The sequence below is a fragment of the Ambystoma mexicanum genome, chromosome 8 (genome assembly GCF_040938575.1).
Source record: "Ambystoma mexicanum isolate Mex_15411 chromosome 8, UKY_AmexF1_1, whole genome shotgun sequence".
Taxonomy (NCBI): domain Eukaryota; kingdom Metazoa; phylum Chordata; class Amphibia; order Caudata; family Ambystomatidae; genus Ambystoma; species Ambystoma mexicanum.
Window position 1 is genome coordinate 398150381 of NC_090929.1, and position 19644 is coordinate 398170024.

Consider the following 19644-nt stretch of genomic DNA (forward strand, 5'->3'; position numbering starts at 1 on the left):
GTGAGGGACTTCCTGATCTATATTCACAAATATTGTATTTAAGCATGCTTCCAAAACAGTCCCAGGTTCCAAACATGTACGCTGGAGTTTTGGCACTGTGGACTCTTCGTTTGTCTTGCTACAGTTTGACACCTACTATAAATAGTGGAAGTGGGCATCCCTGCCTAGTTCCACTCCTTGTCAAGAAATGAAATGAACCGATTGTCAACCTAGATACAGCTTTTGGGTCACTCTTTATTGTTGTAACACGTGAATCTGTTTCTCAATTATTCAATGGTGCTTTGGAGCTTTTCATTTTAAGTACCCTTTCACCTTATCAAATTACTTTTTGACATTAAGAGTGCTGCAATACGTGGCTCGTCTGTTTCTAACAAGATGTAGGATATCAAACTTGCCTGCCTTTTTAAGGGGTTGCACTGCCCATTAAGAAGCCTGTTTAATCTGGTCTTATAAATATATTTATTTTAATTGTATTTTATTGAGCATTTGTAAGGCGCTTTATAAAACAGAATTTAGTTTCAAAGCGCCACAAGGCTAAATGGTAAGGGAACAGGGGAAATACAAACATTGCAAGCAGTAATATACAGTCATGGTCCTACTAGGTCTTGTGTCATTCGGCCGTGCAAGTGCACTGAAGAGAAGTGCAGCAGAAGGGAATGGAACGGGGAGCAAAGGAGTGGGCAAGTACTGGGGGAGGGACCAGGAGGGGACTGCTGAGGAGAGCCAAGGAGGAGGAGGACCACCAAAAGGGGCCTGTGGGGCAGTGCAGTGGGGGAGGGGTGCTGGTATTGACTGGGAGAAAGGACCTGCGAGCCTGTAAGATTCATGAGGTTCAGGCCACCAGTCACAGTGGCAGTGGTGTGATTTGCAGGGAAGGGAAAGAGGTAGATAAGAGCAGTGTTTTGAGCAGGTTCCGGAACTTAAGGAGGTCCGGTTCACGTATGAGAGGGCCAGGGTGGCTATTCCAAAGGGAGGCACCAGCTGAAATCTTGGGTGGACCTTAATTGGGTGCTTTTCAAAAATCTTTTATTCAATTCTAGGTAATGAAATAGTCTGCCATTTGTGTCCATTGTTGGATCTTTTGAGCAATAAAAGCATTGCAAGTAGTATCAAACATTACCTGACTCAACAAATGATCCGCGTTCTTCTACTATTAGAAGTCAAGAGTTGGATTGAACATTTCTTGTAGCACCAGCAAGAAACCATCTGATATCTGTGGGTGGACTTTTAATTAATTTTAGTGCTGGTATTGAACTTAGGCAGGATATTTCAATTTGTGTGCTGCTGTGATGTTGAATATTTTGAAAATGGTGGTCCTGTCCTGGGGTTTACAATAAATACTTTTTAGGGTTTTGTTTGTGAAACGTTTGAAAATCTGAAAACTGTCATTGCACTTCTTACACGGAAAGGAGCTAGTTATCAAGACACATTTTTCGCAGCTACACTACAATGTATTCTTATTCTTTAACTTGATAATTAGAAGAAAACAAAGCTCAATATAGTTTGAACCATTATTTGTATGATTTATTTGTTTGTTTCCTAATTGTTATGGAATTAAAATCAGGATATTTGATTGAATCAAATAATAAACCATCAGGAAGCTTATCTTGGCAAAACACCTGTTTGCTTAAGTTATCAATGTATTTTTTTCATCATTTCATTAATTTAACTAGTAAAAAATGGTCTCAAGATGCGTTCATTGTAGATACTCATGTAATATTGTAGATGTATGACTTTCCAATCAAGTATTTATTTGTATTCTATAAAAATGTCTGAATGTTTCTTAATATGATCTGCACATTTATTTTATCTTACAGATGACACATATTCATTTTGCTGGGACCAAACAACCTATCTCAGCATTTGTCTGGGTGAAAAAGATCCTTTAAATCTTGACATTGAAAATTTGTCATTGGTGGAACTTCGTCAAAAGGTATGCATGTTACGTGAATGTAGATCCTTAATGGCATGCACTGCAAAATAAAGGTCGTCCTGATTTTGGTTTGAATGAGCTCTTTAGGGCAAGCTTTGTGTTGAAGCATTATTTATTTGAACTCAAAGACAAAAGGGCCTCTTTACGAGTTTGGCAGAGTGGTGAAAAAGTGGTGGTAATTCCATAACCCCACTTGTTTTTGACGTTAACAGAATTACTGCAATTTTTACTGCTCTGCCAAATCCGTTTGATGTTGAAGTGTATGGTTTACCTCCAGCATAGTGCTGGAAGTAAATCCTTCACTTTAAAGCCAAAAATTAGCTGAATTAGCTAGAGGTAATCCCGCCAAATAATCATCAGAAGTACTGCCAGCGGTAATTCTACCAAAAACCCCATGGAGTCCTACGGACTCCAGAGCTAGGGATTACCATCACCCTATCAACGCATGTAATCTTGTGGTAAACCCATGTGACCAAGTGGTGGTCACAGTAACCAATTTTGGCGATAATTCGTCGGAATGACCACTGAATTACCATCAAACTCTGAATAAAGCCCAACATGTCAAAGGTATTTCGAAGAAATGCAGATGCACTTATTTGCAAAGATGTGCACCATTGCACACACTGTTAGTCTGTGCTCTTCCATTCCTGCTCCCTTTATTCCGCATTTATATGATGTTGGAACTAGCAGGGGACAGGATCACAGCAAAAAATAAAGTTTATTGCGACAAAGCAAGGGCGCACAGAGGCAGCCACACCGGACCACGCACTGACTCCACCCTTTGGCTTTGTCGACATGCTTTTTTTAATCCGTGGGGGCAGAGGCTGGATGTATTTTCTTCATAGTAACAATGTTTATTTCTTGCGTGTTTGTTTAATTATTTTCCGGTGATGTGGCTCCTCTCTTGCACAGTATTGTACCTCAAGGTAATCATTTTAGAGAGTGTAACTTGTGAGCATGCTACTTTATGGGGCTGACACTTGTGCTCTCGGTTTAGTGTCTTGGCTCCAGCCATGACTGTTACACACAGGTGGCTCAATGTGTGTCTTTGATGGAGGAAATACATCTTTCAAGCATCTCCTCTTGACAGCATTGAAGACTGTAGTAGTGTCAAAGAAGGTGATTTCTACTTGTTTTTCCTCAGCGCCCTGTTGAGGAGGTGTGTTCCGTCAGGTGGTAGGGACCAGTCTGGACGCGTAGTGGCTGACAAGTGCACTTTGGCGAAACCCCAAAGCTCCCGGCTTGAGGGATCATTCGGTTGTGAATATGAAGGGTCTTCGTGGACCTTCTCCCAGGAGAAACTAGAGGTATTAAGCTCTTAAGGTCATAATGTCTTAACCCCAGCGACTTACTGACTTTTGTCCTGAAAAAAGTGACTTCCCTCAGGGAAAAGATAAGCAAAATATACATTTTACCAGGGGATTTCCATTTCAAAATGTAGTGCTTTGCAATTTACCTGAAGCCTGTGGTTTGAGAGATGTCGATTTTAAGGGTTAAATGCAGCATTTTGCAGATTCTAAGAGTCTGTGATAATTGTCTCTACTTCTACCTCAAACCATACCATTAATACGCCATGCACTCCCATCTACTCCAACCTTTGCTTTTTATAAATGGGGAGTGTGCTGTAATCAGTCTTTCATGTTGACACTTTCAGTTGCACATTTATTGATAACAAAAGAAAATAGTCATTTTACTCTTTTGATCAGCCAGTGGAATTCTTGAAGGCTACAAGAATAACAAATTGCTATATATATTTTTAAGTGTTTATTCAATCGTTTCTATGTGTGCTCTTAATTACTACAGTTCATCAAAACAATACTTCAGTGCTGTGTTAATATCAACTATGATCTTAATTTTTAATCATTTCTCCACTAACGTCAACATGCATTGGCTTTAAGAACTACCATAGCATTTGAATTAATTTTAAACATTTATGCTGGTTGCATCTCTAGGTGCATTAAAATCATAATATTAATTGGCATGTTAAAAGCAACGTCCTGTTCTCACTTTGTTAATCACACAAAAAATATTTGCTTCCAAAATCAAGTATACTTTGAAATCTATTTGTATAAGCTTATTAAAGGTGCAAACTAGTCTGTTATGTTCTGTGTCCATCCATGCTACGTTCTCACTAATTAGATGAACTGTGGCCTAAATCTTTTTATAAACAAAATACAACTAAGACAAGCTGTTTTAAATCAGCTTATGAATGACGAACTTTTCTGTACCCCTTCAAATCTGGAATCTGTGCTGTATTGGTACTCAAAAACATTAATTCAATTCTTGTGTTCAATGAAGCCTGTGCTTTTCCTGGACACAAGCAAAACGTTAATCTAATGCCTCTTTTCAACCTCAGGAAAAAAACAATCGCAATGCTAAGCCTCCTGTCTGTTTGCAAATAGAAAGAAGACGTTCCTAATGCATGTGTAGCACTTCTCTGGGCTGGCTTGGATTCAACTCTGACTCCCATCGGCTTGCCGGTTCTAATCAGCTGTTCCTACTGTGGGGGCGAGACCTAAAGTGAATGCTGAGAAACCAAATTCTAATTGATTTTTTTTTTCTCACAGATTCCTCATCTGATATTCTATCTGTAATGCAACTGATCTTTGTAATCTTTTCTGCCACCAAGGGGCACAGCATGGCTCTGCCCGTTCCTTCTATGTGCCTGTGCATGACATGTCAGGGCCAGTATGTTTTTTTTTTAATGTCTTTTAACACAGCCTCAGCTTCAAGCCCTGTGCGGACTGGGATTGACAAGTTGCGACCCCCACAGGCGCTGTCTATACTGTTCTGGGGAGAAAAACGCCCCCCGCCCCCTGGACTAAGAGTCACATCCGTCGATGCATCTGGACGATCTCCGGGAACAGGCAGTGAAGCCCTTCACCTTTTTCCACAAGGACAAAGAAGACAAGAGATCTCATTTGAGGTTGCATGGTGTGAAGCTGAGGTCAGAAGACCAGTCCCTTAGCCTGAAAGAAGCAGCAGCGCAAGAGGATGCGTTCACTGAGCAGTTCCTCTCGGCACCACTCTTCCCCCTCTTGGAAGAAGAGTAGTGACCACTTCCGGGACTTGTAGGTACCATTTCACTGCCATTTTTTCACCCCTGAGGATTGGGAGGCTTTCGGGTTGAAGATGCTTCACAAAACCTCCGGCATCACCATAAGGACCCACCATGCTTGGACAAGCCGGAAGCGATCCTGCAATGGATCGCAATGGCACGCCTAAGGGCTCAACCCCAGTTCCTATGGGCATGGACCCGTCCTCATGCCAACACGCTCTGTGCTCAGGAATTGTGCGATGTCTGCCCCGCCCCTCTATCAGCACTGGTGCTCCTCTAGAGTATGCTCCATTTATATTGAAGATGGGAGAAATCTTTGTTGAAGGGAGTGACCTTATCCCTTTCAGGATGGAACCCCATGCCCTCGAGAAGTTGGAGACTTCCTAGAGGTGTTTTTTGGTGAGGTGGCAGGAGTTTTGCAGCTGGCCTCCGACTTTCAGGAGGCCTGTGGTCTGGATACGTGCCATGGGTTAGACATTTTACCTTCTTCCAGCGGCTGATGGTCAAAGTGGTGGAGATACTACAATTGTCATCTGCATCCAGGCCGAAAGTTCAGTTCACGCTTATGGACATCCTGGATAACAGTCCTTGGAAGGAGACTTTACTGCCCTTCAACCCAGCAGTTGATTCTCTGGTACTGGAAGCCTGTGAAAAGCCTGCCTCTTTCTCTTCAGTTGACCAAGACTTAGCAAAGAAACACTGCCCGGCTCCTTGAGACAAGGCCTTTCATTCCACCCATACCTCCCCAAAGAGCATGGTGGTAAAAGCTGCAACTGCCAACTTGAAAACGTCCACATTGCCTTCTTTGCTGCCAGAGTTAGCAAGAAGTTGGATGCATGAGGTGGAATAGTTTCGCCATGGACATTCTTGCTCTTAAAGTGATAAATGTATCCGTGCCGTGGTTACATTTTCTTTTGCTGTCTGGTTGTCAGTGTTTGGAGTGGCTGAACACCTACCTGATGACAAGGTGAGGGAGCGCTTTCAGGCCCTAGTACAAGATGGCAGAGAGGCATCTCGTCAGATATTGCAGACTGCGCTGGACACAGGTGACTGTATAAGGTGGGTGATGATTTTGGTCATAGCGGTGAGGAGGTACTGCTGGATGAGGGCTTCGGTTTTTGCATACGGCATGCAGGTGAAGCTTATTGCTAGGACTTCTGACAGATAACCTCTTTGGGGCTAAGGCCTATGACTCCTTACTGAGGTTCCAGTTCTCCAAGGCAACTACAAAATCCTCAGCTCATGTTAGCAAGGGTAGGGGATTTTGACCCTCCATCTCATATACCCACCTTGTAAGAGGTCAAGCAGCCTCATTCAAACAGCAGCCATGCTGTTTACCCAGGGGTAGGTTCAGAACAGCTCCCAGGGGTGGGATATCCTCCTCTGCGATGCTCTCAAGCCCCGGTGAAGGGCACTTCTTTCATCAGTTCCCAGTGGGAAGGATAATTTCCCAGTTTGCCTTAGAATGGTTTTGCACCATGCCTGACGCTTGGGCTTTGCAGGTAGATCAGAGGGGATATTGGCTCCCTTTCGCTCAGCACCCACCGAAGCTCCAACCCTCTTTTCCCTCTAGAACCCTTGGTTATAGTTACAATATGTCCTGGATGGGCTGGTGGCCGCACATATTATTTTATCATTGTGTTATACTTTTTACTCGTACACTGTTGCATTTGCTGAAATTGCCTACTAAGAATGGCTAGCACTCTAAAATGGCTGTGCCCCAAGGTTTTTGCCAATCCGTTAGCCATATTGTTTGTTGGCCTTCTTTCTGCCCTCAGGTCTAGAATTCCCATATATGGGAAGCCCTTACCCAGGGAAAGCTGCTGCTTTCCCCCAGGCAAGAGGCGGTTTTTGTCTGAGCCTGAATGTGGAGGCTAGAACTGTCTCGTCCCACTACACATTCTGGTTCCTGAATGTTTGTTGCTGGGCAGTTGTTGTGGACAGTGGCTATCTGTGGTTGGATAGCCACTGCCATTTTGAATGATGCAGATCCTTACCATTGATGGACCTGGGTGAGCTCCCAGTCCAAATCTTGGATAAAAGGAGAAGTCCTGCAGCCATTCAACATATAATCACTGGGTGCAACTGCTGTGACGTACTATAGAAGTCATTTTCCTCTGATCTCAAGAAAACCCTTGTGGATGTTTTGACCGCTTGAATGCTGGGAACAACCAGTCTCGATTCCCTACTTGAGGAGCTGTGCCTTCTGAACCTGAAAATGGGTCCCTAGTCCAACCAGCTCTTTTGTGGTCTACCGCTCTTCAGCCGTAGCTGTTCCTTGCATCCTTGGAGCCTGGTGGATCTTCATCTCGTACTAAAATACGCCTGCTCCTACATTGGTGGATGTCTTACATCAACGGAAGCCATGCAGGGCCTGCTCCTTTGTTCATCCATTGAAGATCGCCTTTCGCACCTTGACTGATATGATATGGCATTTATAACGTGCCTGTACACAAGTGTTTCTAGGTGCAACAAGATAATGAGGGCAATACAAGGGGGGGGACTAAACAACGATCTTACTAGGCCTTCTGTCTTTCAGATCACGCAAGTGCATGGAAGTGTAAGGGGTGAAGTGCCGACGGGAGGGAAGGGAAAAAGTACAGGTATCTCAATAAGTGCAGCCAGCGGTTGGCTCATAAGGGTAGGGAAAAGGGACTGTAGGGTTGCAGATGCAGACCATACGTGCTACGGGAGCCCAGAGGCAGTGCAAAGGCAACTGGATATGGGCCCGATTTCAGAGGGTAGCCAGGTGACCAGTGCGTGGAGCAGTCGGAACATCAGAAGGAGAGAGGAAGCAGAAGTGAAAAGGAGGGTCTTGAGTTGCTTCTGGATGCAGAGATGGTTCTGCTCAAGTTTGAGAGGGGCAGAGATGCTGTTCAGAGGGAGGCCCCAGCCGAAGAGAGAGATCTTCCCCCAACTCACTGCTTGGAAAAGTGTCTTGACCCTCAGAGAGCTGGAAGTGGATGAGCGGAGAGCTTGAGAAGGGAGAGGTTTAGGAAGAGAGAGTTGGAGGTAGTGCGGTCCCAGAAAGCATTGTGGACGATGCAAAGGGTCTTGAACTTGATCCTTGCCGCCACAGGGAGCCAGTGAAGAGATTTCAGAGCTGGAGAAATACGATCCCTAGGCTTGAGGCCAAGGACAAGTCTCGCAGTCCTGTTCTGGATAAGTTGTAGAGGTCGGAGATTTAGAAAGAGGCTGTTGCAGTAGTCCAGCTTAGAGAGAACCAGAGCTATGGAGACGGTGAGCTTCTGGAGGAAAGCAAGGAAAGGAAGAATACCTCTGAGGAGATGTTGGTGATGTGAGTCGAAGATGACACCAAGGGGTATCACTACATATTATCCCCACCAAAAATATCGCTGTATATATGGTCGCCTGGAGCAGCCATCGGTGATATTTTTTGGGGGGGGTAGTTTTGGGAGCAGTGGTTGCGGGGGTGTCCCCCGCTCCTTTAAAAATTAATGCAGGGGTTGCGGGGGTGTCCTTTGCAGGTTCCATGCCTTAATACGCCGCAAAAATATGGCGATATTTTTGTATGGTGATATTTTGCGGGGATATTCACCCATGGAACTTACCAAGGTACTTAGGCTCACAGGTAGGAGCAGAAAGAGGGCCCAGTGTGGGCAGCCAGAGAGCGAGGAAAGGAGGGAGCTGGTGTTCCAAGGAGGAGGTTCTCAGTCTTACTGGCATTAAGGCAGAGCTCATTGACGGCACACCATTACTGAATTGCGGCCAGACAGTCTTTTATGAGAAAAGAGGAAGTGGTGGCTGAGGGGAGCCTGAAAGAGCTGGGCGTCATCCGCATAACACTGAAAGTTGGAGCTGAAAGTAGTGATGCAGTGGGCAAGAGGTGCCAGGTAATGGTTGAAAAGCCAGGGAGAAAGGTTAAACCCCTGGAGTATAGTACAAGTAGAGAGAGAAGATAGGGAAGACCCCAGATGGACCTGAGAGGGTCGGTCAGTGAGAAAGGAGGTCAGCCAGGCCAGGGCCTGATCAGCGATACCCAAGTTATCACAGAGGCGATTGAGCAGGATGGCATGGTAGAATGTATCAAAAGCAGAAGAAAAGTCAAGGAGAATGAGCACAGAAGGAAGGGTGGAGTCAAGATTAGAGAGCAGGTCTTCACAGGTGTTCAGGAGAGCCGTTTCCGTGCTTCTGGCACTTCTGAAGCCAGACTGGTGGTTGTGAAGACAGCCAACAGATTCAGTGTACAGATTAAGCTGGGAGATGGCCAGCCTTTCCAAGAGTTTGCACAGGAAAAGAGTGATGGAGATCAGGCAATAGTTAGCCGTAGAGGTAGGACCGGCAGAGGGCATCTTTAGAAGGGGGTGACAAGGGAGTGCTTAAGGGGGAGGGGAAGGTTCCAGTGGCAAAGCAATAATTGCAGAATTCGGCCAAGGCTGGAGCAAGGGTGTCAATGTTGTCCTTGATGTTTCTGGATGAGCAGGGGAGAACCTGTTGTACAGTAGGAGCCAAGAACCCCCACCAAAAGCTCCGCCCCCATGTTGCCTATATGTTGGGAACCAGAATGGCAACAGGTGCAGTACCAGTGAGGGTGCTTGTACCACAAAAAATCCTTGAGACAAGGGCCCTCATTACGACCCTGGCGGTAAGTGAAAAACGATGCCGGTAAGGGATTACCGGCATTGCTTACCGCTCCGGCCGATTATGACCTGATAAAGTGCTATTAGCGGCACCGTAATTAACGGTGCCGCTAAAAGCGCCAAGCGCGCGGGCACACAAACACCCATGCCGTAAATACCGGGGAACATTACGAGTCGCGCAGACATGCAATTAAGGCCCTTGTGAAGGCCGTAAAGTACCTTACCGCCATGGTGCAAATACCGCCATCGCGGACCACCCGTAAACGGCCATGTGCAGTGTTCCCAACTGCCACAGGTGCACACAATCAGCACAGGTGGAGGCAATACAGGCTGGGCAAGCACAAAAGGAGCACACCCCACCCCTTCCCACACCCAGTCACACTCCACAATGATTCCCATACTATTAGCAATGCTGGGGCTAGAGGACCTGATTGCAGTGGAAGTGCTACAACAACAACAACAACAGGCAGCACAGAGGAGACGCAGGAGGAGGAGGAGGGCAAGGCAGGGCCAGCATGCCCCACCAGCCCAGCCAGTGGCACCACGCAGGCAGCCCACAATCGCACGCATCAGAGCCAGTCCATTCAACCTAATCGCTGAGCAGATCCACACCCTGTACCGTCTGGACCGGGGCACCATCACCACCATTGTGGACATGATACATGACGGCATTGTCAGCCTGATTGAAACACGCACCGCCATCTCACCCCTACTGAAGGTAGTGTCTGTGCTCCACTTCCTGGCCACAGGCACCTACCAGCACACAGTGGGGCACTTGCATGGCATTTCACAACCATTATTCTCACGTACACTGAACCAAGTGCTTGATGTCCTCAAGCACACAGACAACAACATTTCCTTACCACCGTCTGCCCAGGAGATCTCAAACACCAAAGTAGGTTTCCATTCACTGGCTGGCATACCTGGTTGCATTGGCGCCATCGACTGCACCCATGTGGAATTGGTGGTCCCACATGCCATGGAGGTAGCGTACCGCAACCGTAAACTATACCACTCAATCAACGTGCAAATGGTATGTGACTCGAACAGGATCATCACACATTGTTGTGCCCGATTCCCCGGATCAACCCATGATTCAATGGTCGTGCGGAACTCCACGATACCACGCTACATGGAGCGACATGCAGGGCAGAGATCCTGGCCTCTCGGTGAGTCGCATGTTATGCCCATGGAAATGTGATGTGGGTAGGTGATTGAGGTATAGATGCATGCTTCACCTGGCTGAGATGGGGGGGGAGATGCATACTTCACCTGGCTGAGATGGGGGGGATGCATACTTCACCTGGCTGAGATGGGCGGGGGGGTGAGAAGCATACTTCACCTGGCTGAGATGGGGGGGGGAGATGCATACTTCACGTGGGTGAGATGGGGAGGATATGCATACTTCACCTGGCTGAGAGGGGGGGGGGTGCATACTTCACCTGGCTGAGATGGGGGGGTGCATACTTCACCTGGCTGAGATGGGGGGGGATGCATACTTCACCTGGCTGCAAGTGCCAGAGGGAATGGAGCATGTTCATACCCCAAAGCACCCCAGACTGGAGCTGACACCTGACCACATAATGCAAGATGTAAGCAGCCCTACCATGTAAATGAAGCAGTGTCACAACCATTCCACAGCCATCTGCATGTGCACTGTACCAAATCAGACCGCATCCCCATCAACAAAATACAGCTACTAGCAATGACTATAGCCAATACACAGCACCAAACACCATCAACTGAAAGGACAGTCCCCCATTACTGCGTACAAAGGAGTCACATGAGGGTCAAATACATCAATACACCACTACACTGACGCAGAGGCCCAACTGAATTGCATTACACCATTTGTTGTGCGTAGTGAGATCATCATGAGGCTGACATCAACGGTGCCAGGATGAAAGCATACAAATTACTGGTCATCTGCCAGATCACAGAAACAACCGCCGTGGACTAACACAGTGCATGAGCACTCACAAGGAACTGGACCCCCTGCGCCCACTAGTTGATGGCATGCAAACCAGTCCATAAGAGAATACACACATAGCAGTCACATCGTGTGTCTCCATTCATGCATGGAAATGGGGTTGAATAAAAATAAATAAATGCATGCCATGGTGTCACTTAATGAGGTCAAATATGATGTGATAACTTACACACTGTCATACCTCAAGGAACCTGGCGGCTGTGGACTAAATGGAAGCTGCGTCCTCCATTACTGGTTCCTTTACGTACAACGAAACGCAGAGTACGAGTCTAGTCTTTTTAACGCTTCCGACGCCCATTTATAAGCCGCTCACTTCTGGGGTCGGATGCGTTGCAACGAACAGTTTTCCTGATCGCCTGCGCTTTCGTACTCCTTGTACTCGCTCTTCAGAGTTTTTGCCCTCTCTTTCTCGCCTCGCTTTCCTCCCGTCCTTGCCCTTGGTATTTCCACCATTTCTCTTCGCCTCCGTTCCTTACCCTTATCCTTCTACCTTCCGCTCCCTTCTTCCTCCTGTCCCGTCCTCCCGTCTGGTGTTCCTTTACTTCAGCCTTACCTCCCTCCATTTCCTCCTTCCAGTCTTACCTACGAGTTTACCCGTGTATCGACCACATTCTGTGTAACGGACTGCCTTGCCTTATCCCAGTGACTTTGTTCTTCCTGTGCACCGACTCCTGCTTGCCTACGGACTGCCTGCCTTTTCCTGTACATTGTTGTGGCGATCCAAACTTACTACTACTGGACCTACCCTGGTTGATCCGGATATTCCGAGTTCACTCATCTCTTCAGTTGAAACATTCCTTTCTGGGGTTTTTTATGCCGCCGGCTTTTTCCCCACCGTATTACGGCTGAGGAGGGTAGCCACAGTTCACCCATTGGGTGTCACTGTGGCGTCCTTTCACGGTCGTCCTTCCCTGCAAAAAAAAAGGGAAAGAATCGCACACAAGACAATCCGAAGCTTGCTTCACATCGAAAGATCAGAGGTGAGGAGGAAGGGGAGGACAGGGGATCAGACTCTTCACAAGCAGAGGAAGAATTCTCTGACAGATTGCAACGCCCGCAAAACCCTATGGCTACTCCACAACAGGTGCAGGAGTTAGTGGCAGCGGTCCAGAGCCTGAACTTAGAAGTTCAAAATCTTAAGGGCGCTAATGCCGCCTTACAGCAGAGGATGGCGGAACGGGACCCACCTACCTCGGATCTTCCTCCCTTGCCCTTAGTCTCGGGGAAGTTTGAAGGGACGCCCAAGAATTTGAAGGAGTTCTTGGATGCTTGTAACTTACATTTTTCATTCCGTTCCCATGCATTTGCTTCCGGACACGCTAAGGTCGGATTCATGATTACTCACATGTCAGGCAATGCTCTGGCCTGGGCTACCCCACTGGTCAACAGAGCAGATCCCGTGTTACAAGACTATGAAGCTTTCAAGACATTGATGAAGCAGACCTTCCTACGTACTGAGAGTACGTATTTGGCCTCGGAGGACCTGTTGGACATTAGACAAGGGAACTCCGACTTAATGTTCTACATCACGTTGTTCAAACAAATAGCCGCTGAGGCGAGCTGGCAAGAACAGGCACAATACGCCATATTCCGAAGAGGTCTGCAAGAAGAACTCAAAGACGAACTAGCACGCATAGAAAGACCTCTCACCTTTACAGATCTCATCACAGCTACATTGCGAATTGATTTCCGATTAACCGAACGACGAGCAGAGCGTCGAAAGACAAAGATGGGGATCCCTATTCCTCCTGTTTCCCTCCCTCTGACATCACCTTCCTCGACACGCTCCACGCGAGAAGAACCTATGCAGATAGGCACGACTCGTGCCCCTCTCACGGTGGAAGAACGCAGAAGAAGACGGGAAGGAAGTCTGTGTATGTACTGTGGATCTTCGACGCATTTACTTCGAGACTGCCCAGATGTACCCCCGAGACGCTCGGGAAACGGGCACCCTCGGTAAGTTTGGGGACTCACTACCGAGGGATGAGTCCTAGTCCCTTTGTGACCCTTTCAATCACTACATTGGAAGGAAGTAATGATGACCGACTTATGGTGATGGCAGTTACCCTACTTATCGGCAGGACCTCCATTCAGACCCAGGCTCTTCTGGATTGTGGGGCCGCTGGCAATTTCATAGACACTCAGTGGGCAGAAAGCCACGGACTCATCCGAGTAGCCAAGACCGAAGATCAGAAAGTGGAAGGTGTTGATGGAGAACCTTTAAGCTCAGGCCTGATTACTCATTCCACAGAGATCCTCACTGTGTGCATCATGGAACATTCTGAACGTCTATCCTTTGACATTATCCGAGCAGCACACTTCCCTCTCATTCTGGGCATAGGTTGGCTCCGTCGACACAACCCTTCTATAGATTGGACCAGTAACCTTTTAAGTTTTCACTCCACCTTCTGTAAAAAGAACTGTCTGCCCAAACCTACCTTTACTACTATCCAAACCACCAACGGTACAGAATCAAAGACAATACATTGTTTACCTTCCTTTCTCAATGAATACACTGATGTAGTTACAGAGAAGATACCTCTTGAGCTTCCTCCTCACAGACCTGAAGATTGCAAAATTGATCTGCATCCGGGGGCTTTGGTCCCTTTTTGTCGTATGTTTTCTTTGACACTCCAAGAAAGAAGATATCTGCGAGAATACCTTGATAAGAATCTGGCCAATGACCTGATCAGGCCTTCTAGATCTCCTGCTGGTGCCTCTTTATTTTTTATTCCCAAGAAAGACACACTAGAACTGCGTCCGTGTATCGATTACAGGGGACTAAACAAGGTAACTACAAAAGACAGGTATCCCATGCCTCTCATCTCAGAAATCATTCACGCCGTTCAGTCGGCCACAATATTTACTAAACTAGATTTACGGAACGCATATCATTTGCTTCGTATTCACTCTGGAGATGAGTGGAAGACTGCGTTTAGGACCCCCTTTGGACTTTATGAATATCAAGTAATGCCATTTGGCCTTGTCAATGCCCCTTCCATTTTCCAACGCTTCATGGACAGACTTTTTTCTGATCTCTTGGGTCATTCAGTACTCATCTACCTAGATGATATCCTTGTTTTCTCTCGCACACAAGAAGAACATGTCGCCCACGTCCTGGAGGTATTCCACAGGTTGCAAAAAAACCATCTTTCTGTTAAACTTGAAAAATGTGTCTTTTCGGCTAAATCCATTTCCTACTTAGGTTACATCCTTTCCTCAGAGGGCATTGCAATGGACCCTCGAAAAGTCAATTCCATCCTTGACTGGCCATCCCCTAAGACGGTTAAGGACATTCAGAGATTTCTTGGCCTTTCTAACTTCTATCGAAAATTCATCCCAAATTTCTCTCTACAGGTACTTCCTATGACCACTCTTCTGAAGAAATCCTCCTCTCCATTTCAATGGTCTCCTCAGGCGGAGAGGAGTTTTCAACAACTAAAACAGACCTTTTGTTCAGCTCCTGTCCTGAGACAACCCGATCAGCACAGTCCTTTCATCGTGGAGACTGACGCCTCTTCAGCCGCTGTAGGAGCGGTCTTGCTACAAGAACACCATGGTAAGGAACACCCGGTGTCCTATTTCTCCAAAACCCTGAACATCAGTCAACGGAATTACTCAGTTATAGAGCGAGAGTTACTCGCAATGAAACTAGCCTGTGCTGAATGGCGTCACCTCCTCCAAGGTGGGGAACATCCTTTTACCCTTCGGACTGATCACAAAAATCTGCAAGTGTTACGTCAATTTGAGTGCTATAACACTAGGCAGGCAAGATGGGCACATTTCTTTGCCCAGTTTGACTTCGAGATCACCTATATCCCAGGTGAACAAAACCTGGTAGCTGATGCCCTGTCCCGGCGCAGTGATTATCTGTCTGAATCGGAATCCACAAAGGAGTTGATGTTTCCTAGAACACAAAGAATTGGAGTTGTTTCTACCTTTTTACAACGTGTCAGGGACAATTCAAGAGGAAGATTCGAGGATGAAATGCATGACAACCGGTCGGAGTATGTCATTAAAGACAGACTTTATCTGGTAAAAGATAAATTGTACGTACCCACGCCAGCATTAAGGAAGACAGCGTTATCCTGGTGTCATGACTCAAAGTTTGCCGGACATCGTGGTATTCGTTGTACACAGGATTTTCTAATACGACACTTCTTCTGGCCCAACATGAGAGAAGATACCAAACAATATGTACAGTCTTGTACCACCTGCCTTCGGAACAAATCCACCACGCAACGACCCGTGGGATTATTGGAACCCTGTGCCATTCCTACGGGTCCTTGGTCCACTATATCTACTGATTTCATCGTTGATTTACCAGAGTCACAAGGTTGTACCTGTATCATGGTGGTGATTGATTCTTTCACAAAGTTGGCACATTTCTCACCCTTGCCCAAAGTACCTTCTGCCTCCAGTATGGCGGAAATATTCCTGAAGGACATATTCGGGTTACATGGTCTACCCACTAAGATCATTTCGGACAGAGGCAGCCAGTATACATCCCATTTCTGGTCCGCTCTCTGTAAAGGTTTGGGTATAGAGAGGGCCCTCACCTCGGGATTCCATCCACAATCCAACGGACAGACGGAACGCCTTAACGGGACATTAGAACAGTATCTCCGGTGTTTCGTTAACCAACAGCAAGACAATTGGGTCCAGATACTTCCTATGGCGGAATTTTCCTATAATCACGCCAAACACTCTGCCCTCGGAATCAGCCCTTTTTTCTGCACTTATGGTTACCATCCCCGCACCTTACTTCCATTAGTTGACATAGAGGGTTCTGTTCCTTCGGCCGAGGTCTCATTGGCAACTATCCGAGAGGCACATAACCAAGCTAGGCTGGGATTGAGGGAGGCCCAAGAAAGAAACAGGACCCAAGCAGATAAACGCCGCAGACCAGTTCCAGAATGGGGTGTTGGTTCTAAAGTACTCCTGTCAACCAAATTCCTACCACGTTGGGTACATCCTTCAAAACTATCCCCGAGATATATTGGGCCCTACAAAATCTCTCGGGTTATAAACCCTGTGGCCTTTCGTCTTCAGCTACCATCAAGCTTACGCCGCGTTCATCCGGTATTTCACGCTTCTCAACTAAAATCTTTTGTTGAAGATAGATGGACCCGAAAGACAAGCCGCAACTCTGTACCCAACGACCCTTCTAATGATATCTATGAGGTGGCCCAGATATGTGACTCCCGGTATCATAGAGGACGCTTAGAATACTTGATTCGTTGGAAAGGATATCCTATTTCAGAAAACACCTGGGAACCTAGATCACATTTGAATACCCCCTTGCTGTTGTTCAAGTTCCATCGCAATAATCCGAGCAAGCCAGGAGGCGTGGACCTTAGGAGGGGGCATACTGTCATACCTCAAGGAACCTGGCGGCTGTGGACTAAATGGAAGCTGCGTCCTCCATTACTGGTTCCTTTACGTACAACGAAACGCAGAGTACGAGTCTAGTCTTTTTAACGCTTCCGACGCCCATTTATAAGCCGCTCACTTCCGGGGTCGGATGCGTTGCAACGAACAATTTTCCTGATCGCCTGCGCTTTCGTACTCCTTGTACTCGCTCTTCAGAGTTTTTGCCCTCTCTTTCTCGCCTCGCTTTCCTCCCGTCCTTGCCCTTGGTATTTCCACCATTTCTCTTCGCCTCCGTTCCTTACCCTTATCCTTCTACCTTCCGCTCCCTTCTTCCTCCTGTCCCGTCCTCCCGTCTGGTGTTCCTTTACTTCAGCCTTACCTCCCTCCATTTCCTCCTTCCAGTCTTACCTACGAGTTTACCCGTGTATCGACCACATTCTGTGTAACGGACTGCCTTGCCTTATCCCAGTGACTTTGTTCTTCCTGTGCACCGACTCCTGCTTGCCTACGGACTGCCTGCCTTTTCCTGTACATTGTTGTGGCGATCCAAACTTACTACTACTGGACCTACCCTGGTTGATCCGGATATTCCGAGTTCACTCATCTCTTCAGTTGAAACATTCCTTTCTGGGGTTTTTTATGCCGCCGGCTTTTTCCCCACCGTATTACGGCTGAGGAGGGTAGCCACAGTTCACCCATTGGGTGTCACTGTGGCGTCCTTTCACGGTCGTCCTTCCCTGCAAAAAAAAAAGGGAAAGAATCGCACACAAGACAATCCGAAGCTTGCTTCACATCGAAAGATCAGAGGTGAGGAGGAAGGGGAGGACAGGGGATCAGACTCTTCACAAGCAGAGGAAGAATTCTCTGACACACATACATTGTTGCCCACATGCAGGTGATGCTGGCTATCCCTTGAAGAGGTGGCTCCTTACCCCAGTCCCGAACCCACAGAACAGGCACGAGGAGGACTATAATCGTGCCCATACACGAACCTGTGTGGTGATTGAGCAGACATTTGGCCTCAGCAGGTCTGGTGGGGCACTCCTGTGCCGCCATGAGAAGGTGGCAAAGATCGTCATGGCATGTGTCATGCTACACAATATGTGCATCAGACGGAATGGCCCCTGACGCTGAACTGCAACCACCTGACGAAGAGGATGAGGAGGGTGGGGATGGGGCAGCACCTCAGGGAGGCAGTGATGCACATGAGGGACGTGCCACGCGTCAGACTCTGATCAACCAATGTTTCTAGCACACATGGACGGGGGGGGGGGTGTCACGCCGCCTGTCTTGGGGCTCCCTTACCTGCTGTGGCGCTCCCCGTCCTGGAGGGTGTACCCGCACTTCCGTCTTCGGGGCCCAGGGCTGTCCTGGGTCTCGGGCGCTTCCGGGTCTTCTGTGCGCGTTGCTCGGCGCATGCGCGGGCAGCCGCTCTCTGCGCATGCGCAGTGCGCAGAGTGCTCGGTTCGGGGGATCCTGCGGCCCAAGCCTCGTTGTGGGCAGACCAATGCCTGGGAAACAGCACAGCTTGCGTGGCAAGCCTCCTAGGTGTTGGTGGCCACATATAAGGAGCCCCGGTCCTTATTCAAACCGCGTCTCAACGCGGTTTGTTTCGGACCTTGTCTACGCTGGTTCCTAGTTCTACTTACCTGTTTTTCCTGAGTCCTTCTGCCTTGCCCTTGTTCCTGCCTGTTATCCCTCCTGGTTCCCTTCTAGTCTCTTCCCCTGTTCCCTTCTCCTTCCGTTCCTGGGGTTGGGGATCCTTGTTCTTCCTGGCTCCCATTCTGGTTTTGGGGTGGTTCCCCCCCGCAGGCCTTTTCCCATTGGTCCTGGGTCCAACTGCTCCTTCTGGTTCTCCTTGCCTGCCTGCCTCTGTCTCTAGCTGCCATGTTGCTGATACTTGGAAGAACTGTTCTACCACAAGCCTTCTGGTCTTCGTCAGCTTCCATCCGGATCCTATTGCCTTCTGTGGACCCAGAACTATCGACAAGGAGGCTCCCTCTGTCAGTGCTTGCACTGTCCCGACGCCACGCTAATCAGGGGTGAGCGAACCCGTGGCGTTGGGAGCCGGTTCACCTCCAATCCGGTTCCATTCGGGCGGGAGCTGGGCTGGTTTCCCGCGCCATCAGTCACATCTCCACAGATCATCAGACAGTCTGGCATCATCTTTGAGGCCCCAAACGGGACGAACAGGTACGCAGCGCCCTCGTGACGCTATCATTAACAGATTGAGACGCCTGTCTTCGGATTCCTCGGACTCTGAGATGGAAGAGGATCAGGGTCTTCGTAATGAGGTTCAAGCGCTTCGTGCTGAGATGGCTGCACTCCGTCAGGAGAATCTAACATTACGCCAAATGGTGACACAGAACGTTGGAGCTATTCCACAGCCTGAAAGTTCCATGGCTCACACCGCACCAATCAAGTTCGATGGAGATCCCAGACGTGTGGGTGAATTCTGCAACCATTGTGGTATACATTTTCTCTACCGTTCATCTCACTTTAACAATGATCAGGCCAAGATCGGCTACATACTGGGCAACATGTCGGGAAACGCTTTAGCTTGGGCAACCCCTTTGGTTGTTACCAATAGCCCTATTCTGAGTGATTTCGTAGCCTTTGAGAAGGCATTCCTGGAAGTTTTTCAATCTCCTAATCTGGCATCAGCAGCGCAGAACCAATTGATGGATCT

The 19644-nt window shown here is 47.8% G+C and overlaps 1 protein-coding gene across 5 annotated transcripts in view; it reads left to right on the top strand.

Annotated features, from left to right (window-relative positions):
• Nucleotides 1-19644, top strand: part of CDK5RAP2 (CDK5 regulatory subunit associated protein 2) — a 2172192-nt gene that overhangs the window by 994226 nt on the left and 1158322 nt on the right. For all 5 annotated transcript variants that reach the window (XM_069609888.1, XM_069609889.1, XM_069609892.1 and 2 more), the window contains one exon: nucleotides 1818-1933. In XM_069609888.1, coding sequence (XP_069465989.1) covers nucleotides 1818-1933 — 116 coding nt within the window. The remainder of the gene's footprint in view (nucleotides 1-1817; nucleotides 1934-19644) is intronic.